The sequence below is a fragment of the Alligator mississippiensis genome, chromosome 12 (genome assembly GCF_030867095.1).
Source record: "Alligator mississippiensis isolate rAllMis1 chromosome 12, rAllMis1, whole genome shotgun sequence".
NCBI classification, from domain to species: domain Eukaryota; kingdom Metazoa; phylum Chordata; order Crocodylia; family Alligatoridae; genus Alligator; species Alligator mississippiensis.
The window spans coordinates 59741883-59753801 of record NC_081835.1 but is presented as its reverse complement, the minus strand read 5'-3'; the positions used below and the strand labels follow the sequence as shown (position 1 = coordinate 59753801).

At 48.7% G+C, this 11919-nt stretch overlaps 1 protein-coding gene across 10 annotated transcripts in view; it reads right to left on the bottom strand.

Moving 5' to 3' along the window:
- Positions 1–364: 364 nt before the first annotated feature.
- The window catches only part of PRRC2B (proline rich coiled-coil 2B), a 59456-nt gene continuing 47901 nt past the window's right edge, over positions 365–11919 (bottom strand). For 6 of the 10 annotated variants that reach the window (XM_014603782.3, XM_014603783.3, XM_014603786.3 and 3 more), the window contains exons 26-32: positions 10856–10953; positions 10021–10148; positions 9115–9355; positions 7231–7407; positions 6482–6573; positions 5783–5864; positions 365–5221 (exon numbers count right to left, since the gene is read on the bottom strand). In XM_014603782.3, the coding sequence (XP_014459268.2) occupies positions 5081–5221; positions 5783–5864; positions 6482–6573; positions 7231–7407; positions 9115–9355; positions 10021–10148; positions 10856–10953 (959 nt within the window). In that variant the 3' untranslated portion in view covers positions 365–5080. The remainder of the gene's footprint in view (positions 5222–5782; positions 5865–6481; positions 6574–7230; positions 7408–9114; positions 9356–10020; positions 10149–10855; positions 10954–11919) is intronic. The other 4 variants (XM_014603788.3, XM_059715625.1, XM_019475715.2 and 1 more) reach the window with 3 other exon arrangements.

Below are 11919 nucleotides of genomic sequence, written 5' to 3'. Positions count from 1 at the left end.
GACTTGATCTTTTTCTTTTTTTGGCCACCGGGAAAAAAAAAGGAGAAAAAAGAGGGAGCAAGAGAGAGAGAAAAAGAGGAAAAAGGAAAGAAAAAAGGAAAAGGAAACGGAAAAGAAAAAATAAAAAGAGGAAAAAAAAAAAAGAAAAAAAAAGCCGAAAAAAAGCAAAAAAGCAAAGAAAAAAAAGCGAGAAAAAAAGCAAGCCAAAAAAAGCAAAGAAAAAAGCAAGCAAAAAAAGCAAAGAAAAAAAGCCAAAAAAAAGGCAAGCGAGCCGAGAGCTGGCGTTTCCCACGGGGGCACGTCGAAAAGAAGAGCCGAGCGCCACGAAAGCACCAACCATGAAAGCACACGGGGGCCTTGGGAATTTGAGAAAAGCAAAATCTGCTTTATTTTTTTTTTAAGTTTTTTTTTTATTTAAATAAGGAGAATTCTTTCATATGGAAAGAGCTAATACAATCACATATTTGAAAGGAGAAACAATAGGTACTGAAAACGAGGAAAAAAAGGGCGATAAAGAGCGTGCCACGACTGGCCTGGTGACGCCGTGATTCGAGTTCCGGTCCAAGGAAAGAAGTTTCCAAAAAATATAACAAACAGGTTGCACGGTACACATTTATCCATCGTCTGCCCTTTCAAATATCTGGTCTACATGAAAAGACAAAGAGAGGAAAGGCCAAAAAAATTTTACTATACAGGTCATGAGGTTAAAAGCCTGGAGGAGTACAATATCCCCTTGAGAAACAACGAATGCGATTTATACAGAACCAGAGAAAGGATCCAGCTAGGGACAATGCCTTGACATGCTACAGAGGGAGCAGGTGAGTGCCTCGTTGCTGCTGCTACCGGCGATTCCCAGCGCTACCGGTCAGGCGGTGACTGCAGACATCTTGAGCCAAGGATGAATCGTCAAACCCAAGGTGGGGGGAGGACGGGGTTGTGGCCACGACGGGGTCTTGGTGGCCTATGGATTTAAAAATGGAAAAAGCCACACACACGCACACCCACACACACCACGTGGGGACTGGTTCTGTCTCTTTGAAGTCGCAACTCCACTGCTTTAATTATTCGATCAACTCTTTTGGGCCACAACTACGTTTAAGAGGATTTAGATACCTGCTGTTGGTGTCAATTCCTTGTTCGCAAGGAAGTCTGACGAGGAAACTGGGCGGTTGCCTGTCAAAGGGACTGACATTAAAAAAGAAAAGAGGATTTCGTCTGTGCTCAGCCCGTCAGAAGCAAAACAGAAGGAAGGAAGACAGCGTAACAGGACAGACCCTGGCATGCAGCTGTGCTCGCTCAGAAGGTGAATCGTGTAGCCTGCAAAAAGGTGAAACCCAAGAAGTGCTAACTTCTGGTTTTACATACCCACACGGACACATGGGAACCACAGGGCAGCTTGTTGCTTTGCGGCACTCTTCTGAATGGAGTGACTCTCGGCATGGACACGCGCATTTGAGATTCAAGGAGCTGCAAACACCTTGGGGGTTACTGACCACAGTACAGCAGAGCCAAGAGCGAGTGATGAAAGGTCAGCGGTGATACCTGCTTCACTGGCAGTGTTGCTGCTTTCACCTTTCCAGGAGCTTCCCCTCTCTCTTCCCCCTCCCCCAACTAATTGCTAAAAGAAGGCTGAAATCAGGGGAAGGAAAAAGCACTGAACATTTCTCTGCAGGCCGGCAGTCACTGTGCATAATGCACTAGTATTTACACACACGTACTTTGGGCCTTCAGCTGAACGTGGTTAAAAGGCAGCAAAGCGTCAGCCTCTTGAATATTTCTGCTCTGACCCACGGTGGCTGAGAACATGGATCCCACCTCCTCCTCCCACTTCAAGCACGTCTGTCCTAGCAGCAAGAGCCGGAGTTCAGCGGCTGGTTTCCAGTCGGAGCAAATTCCAGCAGCAAAGGAGTGAGTCGAAAGGGCCCCCACACTTTAGCAATGGAGATGGCGAGTGGAAATTATCACTGATAAACCAGCATCTCCAACCTCCCCCCTCCCAAGACTGAGTTCCTAACAACTCTCATCAGACACCTTTGCATTTCTGATCCTTGAGGATGGAGACTTTCCATTTGACTTTCAAAAGCACCATGCGCTGAATTAGCCTCTCCTACTAGGTCTAAAACTAAATGAACAAAACGAACAAACAAAAAGGCGGCCGAGAAGGATATTGCACCTTAAAAGTCTGGGCTCTAAAACTGCTTTCCATCAGACAACAATCCACCGAGTGAAAGAGAGCCTTGTAAACTGCAGCTGAGAGTCACGCAAAGGTGATGAACAGAATGAAGCTCACATGCATTTCTTGGCCTTTCCTGCACAGAATAATTCAGACATAATATATAAATAGAGCAGTGAAACATTTACTTTTTCACCTAGACCTACAACATCAAATACGTATAAATAAATTCTAGTGTTTTATTCTGTTTGGGGTGGGTCGGGAGGGGGGAAAGAGAGAAGGAAGGGTGACCCTTTTTTAACAGGACGTACTGTAGTTCTGATGCCATTTACAACCGGAGGGGGACCGCAATGTCTTGCGTCCGGCAGTAACCTGATTTCTCCAACACGCAGGACCACTTTAAAGTCATATGAGGAAGGAAAGAGGTTAGAGTCTTTGAAAAGCATTAACCGTGTGTCTAGGGGTGGGAAGGAAAGAGAAGAGGGGCCTGGATAAGCTCTTCAGTCAATACAGTTAAGATTCTGGGCAGATATCAGCTTGGGCCAGCTGGGCAAAAAACCGGGGGAGAGCAGGGGCGGTGGAGGGATCGGGGGTAAGGAGATGACGCAAAATAAATTGAGATCGTTCCGTTGCTCACGATGTTCCAAGATGAGGGGGCTGGATGAGTTCCTGGTGGGGCAATCTTTGGAAAACATTTGGAGCAGGAGTGAAGGCGAGCAGATGAGGGTTTAGGGGATTTTTGAAGGCTGGAAAGTACATCGCCAAATCTCAACCCATGTACTCTCACCCCATGTACTCTCACCCCATGTGGGATGCTAGAGAGATGCTGACACTCTGCTGTGAAGTTAAAATCCACAAAACAATAAAGGAAAAAAAAAAACATTAAAAAGAAGTACCATCCTATCCTGTTCCCTTCAGGGGTCTTGACCTGGGACTAAAGGGGACATTCACTATATTTGAGTTGGTTCAAATTTCTAGGTTCTGTCACAGGTATTGTAGAAACATCCTGATTTACACCTAATTAAAACTTTGACTGCACCTCTAGAAAATTCTGAAAGATTTTCACTTGTACAAAAACCAAAAGCACAAACCGAAACCCTCTCCCTTTCACTCAGATCCCTTCCCAAATACATTCTTTGTTCAAAATGTTGTCTTTGGAACCATCGGCAAATTATTTGCTGCCACCTAGCCCAGGCGGCTGGAGCAGCCGGTTAGCGAGTTACCATCTATCGCAGAAACAAAGCTTTCCTTTCCGTAACATCAGAGTGACAAGAGTCCACTCCTTGTTTTTAAAAAGAGCTGAGCAGTTCTTGGCTGGAGGTGGTTCAGTTTACTTAAGACTGTTGTCAGCTTTAAGACCCAAGCCTCTTCCGAAACTACTTGTCCTGTAGTACAGGCACACGCTTGCACTCACACACACACACACACACACACACACACACATATCTGATCAATAAAACACCTGAAAACAAAAATCTTACTTCCTCCCACTGGGACCCTTAAAAGCACTACCAAATTGAGGACTGTATGCAACTCAACCAAAAGGAAAGACCTATTTTCTCTTAATCAGAAGGAGAGAAGACAAAGATGATGATTCCAAACAGCCATGCTTCTAATGCAACAACCCCCCCCCCCCCCCCCAAACCCCAAACCCAACAGGATTTCCCTAGTGTACTGTGGCTGCTATGCGGAGGGGATTCCCACTAGCTTGTTTCCACGGCAAGTTGTGCAGAAGGCTGCGGAGTCAGAAAAAGAAAGAGCAAGACCCAGAGGAGAAAACGGAAAGCTCCAGGGGACGAGCACAAAACAGAGCAGCCGAGGTGATGGGAAGCATAGAGAGAGCATCACAACTACAAAAAGTAGTCCAAATAGACCCGTTGGCTTTCGCCAACTCGTTTGATCCATGCACAATTCTTTGACAGTTTACGCTTTGTAAATCCGTGACTTCCGAGCTGCTGCACATGGGGCAGTTACCAAGGGGTGGGAAAGGGCGAGGGGAGGAAGAAACAACCCACCAGAAACCAACTAGATCCAAATGAGCCTGTGGCAGAAATTGGGTGTCTTTCCTTAAAAGGAAAATGCCACAATTTGTTGTATACAGGGCACCCTGAAGCTACAGTTAAGTGGTGCGAGTTTCAAGATTAATGCATCGATCTACTATATACCTTTGTTACACATTTACCTCTAAAGCAAGCACTGCTTCTAGCTTAGACAAAAATACTGAAAAGTTACCAAATGCCTTAACTGTCCTTTACGCCTCTTAATCAGCTCATTTGGAAGGCTAAACTGCTGGAGGAAGGGAGGGGAAATGCACCCAAAACACCTCAATTTGAGAGTCAAAACTCTCAAGGGAGCACAGAACCGAACACCAAATTAAGCAGGGTTCTGTCCAAGCACGTGATTTTGGTCTGGGGGATTTTCTGGAAGCTATGGGGATGGGGGTGGGGTAAAGAGAAAGGGGAAATGAGAACATATAAAAAAATTGCTATAAACAAAGATATAGCTTTTTTTTTGTAAAAACCTCAGCTGCCTTTAAAATGAAAAGCCTCAACCTGGCCCCCTCCCCAGTTGCCACTCCGCTGAGACAGAAGTAGGGAACGTGATCACTGGGCTTTGCCAAATGAACTACCTGCAAGGGAGGTGGTGGGGGCTGGGGGTAGGAACAAAAAGATGGCTCGAGCCACTCAATAGTCACATGGGGATGGGTGGTCGGTTTGTTTTTAAAGCAAGCAAGTCAATGTCAAATCCACTGTTTCAAACTGCTTTGTTGGGAGAGCGGCTGAGAGAGGGTGTCGTTTTCGTCAGTCCGGGGTAGGATGGGAGTGATCTGGCGAGACTTTCACGACGCCGGGCTGAGCTGCAGGGCCTCCCCCAGCCAGGAGGGTGAGCTGGGGACTGCGGGCGCTCCTACGCCTTGCTCTCCTCCACTTTGACCGCTTGAGGTTTGATGGCTCCCGTGCGCACCGGCTTCATCTGGTTGGTGGAGGATGCCTCTTGCAGCTTCACTGCTCCCAGGTTGGTTTTATTTTCATCCACTCGCTGTTTTGCCTTTTGACAAAGAGAAACACGGCATCAGTTCACACGGGGACCCAGGAACAGGCGGATGAGGGCCAGCTTCACAACAGTGCCCGGTCACCTAAGTCCAAGGAGCAATCCACAAATGCCTCGTCTTAATGCCGAGGGGCCCGAGGTTTTGCCAGCGATGTAACTTTGGCACCACAGGCTCGGCTACTGTGTGCACCCAGCGGTCCCATCTTGAGGGGGCCAAAACCCCCAGTCCCCACCACCGCCCAGGACAGTTCCTCACCAAGCAGGCTAACAGCAGAGCTAGGACGGGACACTCAATACACCCTTCCTGTTGATATTGTGCCACTATGATTTGGTTAGCTTTGCTGATCGGGCTCAACATATTTTTTTTGGTAAGCCAAGTGTACACCTATGCTCACGCGCGCATGCACACACAGGATTATCAAGGGGGAAACTAAGTTCATAACCTAGCACACTAACAGAGCAGGCTGGGTCGTCACAATGGTAGGAACTCTACCAATCTGACTGTGTGCGAGAGCAGATACCATTAGGTCAATGCTCGACAGTATCAACATGCCCTACCTGTTGCACATAGTGTCCCTGCATGGAGCCCATACTGACTGCTGGTCCAGATGGCTTCCCACTAGGGCTGGCAGAGCTAGGCCTGGAAATCAAAGGGTTGAGAGCACACATGGCCTAGGTTACTACAACGGAATGAAAGCCTGGTCTGCATGAAAGTAAGGAGGAACCAGCAGGCTTGGACTGGGGAGCTCTTAAAAACTGTCAACCCAAGCAAGATTATGCGTCACTGGGCAGAGGGAGAGGATACAACTAAGAGTCGCAAAAATCCTTTCCCACCTCAAAAGGAGGATCAGAGCATGGAAGGCCGGGCCGGGAGCTTCTAGTTCTTGGGCTCAAAGGCAGAACTGGAAGGAAGCCACATATTTAACGCCCCAGCATGGCTGCCTCAGTAAGAGCACCTTCTACTGGCATCAGACCTTCAAGGCTCTGACACAAAAACCAGTCACACTTTTTTGCATTTCTCCCAGGCCAATTACAGCAGTTTATGGGCTCCCTGCCATGAGAGCAAAGCCCCAACACTACACTTGGAAATCAGTATTCAGACTAGCACAGAGATTCAATTTTTGAAATTATATTAATGGATCTCATTCAAGGAAGCATGACACAAACACTGTTTCACTGCAAGCGTTAAAACACCACCAAGCCTTTCCCACCACACACAACCCGGTGCTACGGGACGGAGCTCTGCAGATCGTTTACCTGTACGTGTGTGGAGACGGTACAGATCCTCCGGAGGACATGTTCTGTTTGCCATCTGTGAAATGAAACCCTTTCATTTCCATTTGAGAGGACTAAGGAGGAAAGTGAGTGAGAAAATATCATCTTTGCATCTACCTGGCAAGCACTCCAATCACATTTTTAGCCTCCCTGCTCCCCTTGTGATGTTGGCAAATACCACTTGCCTCCACTTTACACACGGGGAAGTGTGCTATGCCAGTGAAAGGACTTGCCTATGTTTGGATGCACCAGCAAAAAGGGAATCTCATCCCCAGTGCTCTCTCCTCTGGAAAAGAACCCGTTGCTTACACGAAGGCATTGAAGCTGACGGGGCATTGCAGTATCTGCTCAAATGGGACTTTTTGACAACAGCGCCGTATTTCACGAGCAGCGGTCCATCTGCACCTGGGAGCTGACTATGCCTTGGAAAGAATGCAGCCAACAGCTGGTCCCTCTGGACACTGCAAAACTGGGCCGAGGCATGACCCTGCCTTCTGAAAACAGAAGGCGGCACAGCAGCACAATCCAACAGACTGCTGGCCTGGGCTCTGGAGATGGGAGGAATGGAGCTGCTCTGCTCCAACTAGCTGGTAGATAAGATAAAGGAGCCCCCGCAAGCAAATCCCCCTCCTCATTAACTGCAGGCCTATAACAGGTGGCTCTTTTTTCAGAGAAAGGTGCAAAACCCAAGTGCAAAGCTTCTTAAAGAAAGCCCAGGTGAGAGCTCTTACCTCCCTGCTGGTTGCAAGAACAGAAGGCTGGGATCCAGGCGGGAGAATCCTGCGGGGTGCTCCGACAGGCAGATTCTGCCCCTGGGGAAGCTGGATGGACTGTGGTAAGATCAGTGGCTGCTGGCCAGAACCGTAACGGGGCAGAGGAAGCTGGGACCCAGGCATAGGCATCGTTAGCTGCGTGACAATTACATGTGGTTACTGACAGAAGGAAGGAGAGTGCAGCTCAACATGCTATCCGCTCATTGGGCTACCGAAAAACCACCAAAACACATCACCATTAAAGAGGGACTTTCATACTGCAACGTGTGTCCATGCAGAGCTGCCAACACCCTGTAGCCACACTAAGTGTCCTTTGTATAAAGGGGTGGCCTAGCAGGTGTGTGCTCTTTACAGAGGGCTTTGCTGTTTGCCTCGAGCCTTCCTCATTGCTTTGTCAGTCTTCAGGGTCACTGCCCATATGAGCCCCCTCAGTGGTGCTGGCGGCCACCAGGGCATCAGACAGCTCACATTGTTTTCACCTCGACTTCCACATCCAAACCTTGAATGACTCATGCCCCTGGCGGCTAGGGGGGCATGGCAGCAGCAAGCTCCCACAGATGCTGCTGGCACTGTCAGCATCTGGGGGGAGGGGGGTGGCGAGCGCCGACCAAAGGTCAGCAACCACCCACAACCACCACCGGCAGTAGCAGCCAGCGTGGATCACTCGCAGACACCACCAGCGGTATCAGCGACGGGGTGGCAAGCGGTGACCACCCACGAGCACTGCTGAAAGTGTCAGTGGTGCCTTTTTGTAGGGGGTACACCGACACACTCAGGGGGGGCATGTGCACCTGCGTGCACCTCATGTGCGTCGTCCCTGATGCAAGCAATTGGCTATTCTCTTCTGCTGATGTGATTCTGAGGCCTGTACTGCCGGGAAGGCTGAAGCTTTAGGTTCGAACCGCCACAGGCTTCAACCCCTTCTTGAAACAACTGATGAGGGGGGTGGTTAAACGTGACTGAAAACTGCACCTCAGAACTCAATGGCAATTAAATAAGACCAAATTTACAAAGGGGTCATAAAACCTGGAAGAGGATGAGGGGCAAGAAGAGACTACTGGGCTCTCATCACCGACAGGCTCAGGTTCAGGATCGTTAGCAAAATGTGCCACTTTGTATTCAATTAGGAGTGGGTGCCACCACTTAGCGGCTTCCCATGACTGCTTTGTAATGAGAGGAGCAAGACTTCGCCACGTGATCCAGGCAGGAGGAACCTAGTTATGGTTTGTCAGGAACCTCTGCACCTCCCCTAGCTAAGCTGTCTTCTGGGTTAACTAGCTTTGTGCTCTCAGCTCTTGCAGCACACAAGCCCCTCTTTAAGCAAAAATAAAGGAGCAGAATTTTCTGGCTTTTCATATTTTTTTTAACACAATTGTATCACAGTGTAAGCTAAGCTTCATGAAAACCTTCAGAAGCCAATCAATGAATGGATGGATCCAGCATGTGGTATGAACATATCGATCTTCCCAGCAGGACTCAATCAGCCTCTGGGAACTACGTTTAAGAAAACTAAAGGAGAGGTGGCAACTCTGGAAATCAGGGAGATATTCTGTGGAGACACCTTCAAGACCAGGATGCTCCAAGAGTCGAAATGAGAAGAGATGAGGGTCATTGGCTTAAGGTCAGACAAACTTTCTCAAGAAATCTGGAGGATGAGTTATACATTTTTACCAAGTATGAGGGACACAGGGCTTGGCCCAACTGGAGGCATGGCTCCTTGTGCAGAGTTTATTTGCAAAAGTCCGTAGCGTACCACAAATATCAACTAAGACCCAGTCCCAGATGCTGGCCAGTCATGAGCACATACAAAAAACAAAGCAGCATGCAACCTTTGTTCCTAACCTGTGTAAGCTGGGAGTCCATCATCTGCGAAGCTCCCATACCAGCTGCCTGATTTATCTGGCCTTCATAAACCAGAGTCTGGCTTCCATTCATTGGCTGGTAAGGGGACCCAGACTGTGTTTTCACCATCTCCAAGGGCTGCATGCCTGGGAAGGCGGAGTATGGAGGCTTTAGAGCTGTACCTCCCGTCAGAACCATGGTATTGGGCTGAGACAGACTGGGGTGCATGTACACCTGAGACCTGAAGAAGAGAAACAGACTTAAACACTGCCCTTGGGCCCTTTTGAGACTGCACTTCACCCCCCTCCGTTCCCTATACCCCATGTGGATGGCAGTCAGGTGACACGGTGCAGTACAGCATCAAGCCAATCAACAGGGAAACAAAAGCCTTTTTGGCAGTAGAATTCAGCTTTCCCCAGCCTTTCACACCCATCCCCAAAACCTTTTGGGCTAAGGCCCTTGTCTGAGGCCCCACGGGAACGTTGACATCGACTTCACCAGAAATAGCCGGCTCTTAATGAACTTCAGTCTAATGGTGGCAATGAGGTGACTGCATTAGTAAGAAGCTCACACTGCAGATGGGGTGGTTTAAGCTTTCCCTAGAAGGTGAAGGTTTGCCAAGACCTTGCTGTGATGTCCAGCAGCTGGAGAGCGCCAAGGCGTCTTAGCCAAGAATACATATTTTATTGGGTTGGCTTATTTTATCTAGAGAGAAGGGGCTGAGAACACTGCAGTGCAGGCTGGCATTCCAAAACCTTCCCCACGTCCCTCTGCCAAGCCTTCTCGCAACACATCTGCTTTGCCAGTCAAATGAACTGGGCAGCAGATGCACATTGCTGTAGGCATATTTAGCTGTTCACAACATAAAGCTCTGTCGCTGCCCAGATTAACCACCAGAGCTGTTACCTGAAGGGCTGTATGGAGCTGTAGATCTCCTGGGACTGGGACACAGGCAGGCCACCTCTGAGCCCAAGCTGTGCCTGGGCTTGTAAGGATGTGTGAAGGGAAATGGGAATCTGCTGAGCAGCAGCAGCCTGCAGAGGAAATAAAGGTGACAAAGACATGGAGGCAGCCAGAAACCCTCTTGAACTGTTTAACATCCATCTGCTTTCTTCAGAGAGTTGCTCCACCTTCCCCCAGCCCCACAAAGTGTCATTTCTCAGAGCAGTCTCATGGGAACTGGAATAGACTGATGCCTGGGCAGGTGTGAATGAAGCAGTGCAAACAAGCATAGGACTGAGCTTCCCAGGGACTGATGTTCTTCACACACAAAACAGGCCCTTTTCCCAGGCAGAAACTACTCTCAAAGGCTCTGGCACTGCCTTCTCCTCTTACCCACAAGAGCTCTCCACAGCCCAGAGAGCACCCCTGCACCCTGGTGATAGAGATGCTGAACTGCTGATGAGCGCTGTGGCTTGGGGGATGTGGCTGTGGACTCACTGAGAAAGAACTGAGGCTCAAACCTGTTCACATGTCTCACTCAGAACAAGGTGGGGAAATGTACACTTCCTCATTTCGCCACATATTTGGGCTTTACAGACTCCTCCCTAGTAAAACCTGTCAAAACGATTGTGGTGCAAAAACCAGCACCTCCTATCTTCAGCCAGTCTGCTGCTCTGCTTTAGGCAGCTGCAGTCTGTGTTATGGAGCAGTATTCTCCAGCTGATGGGCAAGGGGTGAAGGACTCTAGACCAACCCCATTCAGAGACGCAGTGGCTGCTACTCCCCCTCCAACACTCACCTGTTGGTAGCTTTGCTGCTGAGGTATCGTCTGAGGAACCAGGCGTGGCTGACTTGCAAACACGTGACCGTCAAGGTACAGGGGTGGGATGTGGTTACCTAGAATTTGAAATGAAAGGGAAGAAAGAGTATCACAACTGAACCCCATTCATTCCAGCATAAGCAGAGCCAGAGACAAAGGTATAAGCAGGACAATGAGGAGGAAACTGCAGACCCATCAAGGTCTGTTTCTCAGGTCCACACACCAATGTGTTACGGCAACTTTGTGAAACAGTTGGAAAAATGCCCCGGCCTTTACCCAAAATCTACTCCACTTCACTTTAACGAGAAGGTTTTACTCACCAGCCATGTGTTGAGCAAGCATGCTTTTGCAAGGCTGGTACTATGGGCTGGTAAATGCAAACCTACTGTTTCCTAGTGTATGACACTGCCCCCTGCATGAGAGTTGGTAGTCCAGGAAGAATCAATCGAGTTGAGTTACAAACTAGTCATAAAGAAAACTCATTGGTGGTCAACTTGGACTGCTTGCCATCACCAGGCCTTTGCAGCTGGGAGGCACAAAATTGCAGCCCCATGGCAAAAGACAAAGTAAGCATTTGCTTCAGAAAATACATGCAAACAAGGGCACCAGGAAGGAAGCACTGATCTATCCTGCACCATAGCGAAGCGCCGTGCAGGAGAAAGGGTGGAAAAAACATGCACTTGTCTCTGCCTCTGGGGACAGCCAGCTTTGTAAGTGGAAAATGTGGACAATTTAGTCACTGCAAATGGTTTGCCCACTAGCAGCTGTCCTCAGTATAGCCCATCCCACTCGACAGCTGCAGAGGGAGAGCCAACAAGCAGGGTGCTAAGTTTTTGATTCAGGAGAGGCCAGGTGCAAGTCTCTGCAAAATGCGGATGACAGCACTTCCTACCTCACAGGGGTACTAGGTGTGCATGTGATTATATACATATATTGGGAGGTTCTATAGTAACAAGGGCTTTCTAGGTACCTAAGACAGAAAGAACGGCCTCAGTTAGAGAAATACTTAGGGGAACTGTTTGATGCCACTGTTGGGACCCAAG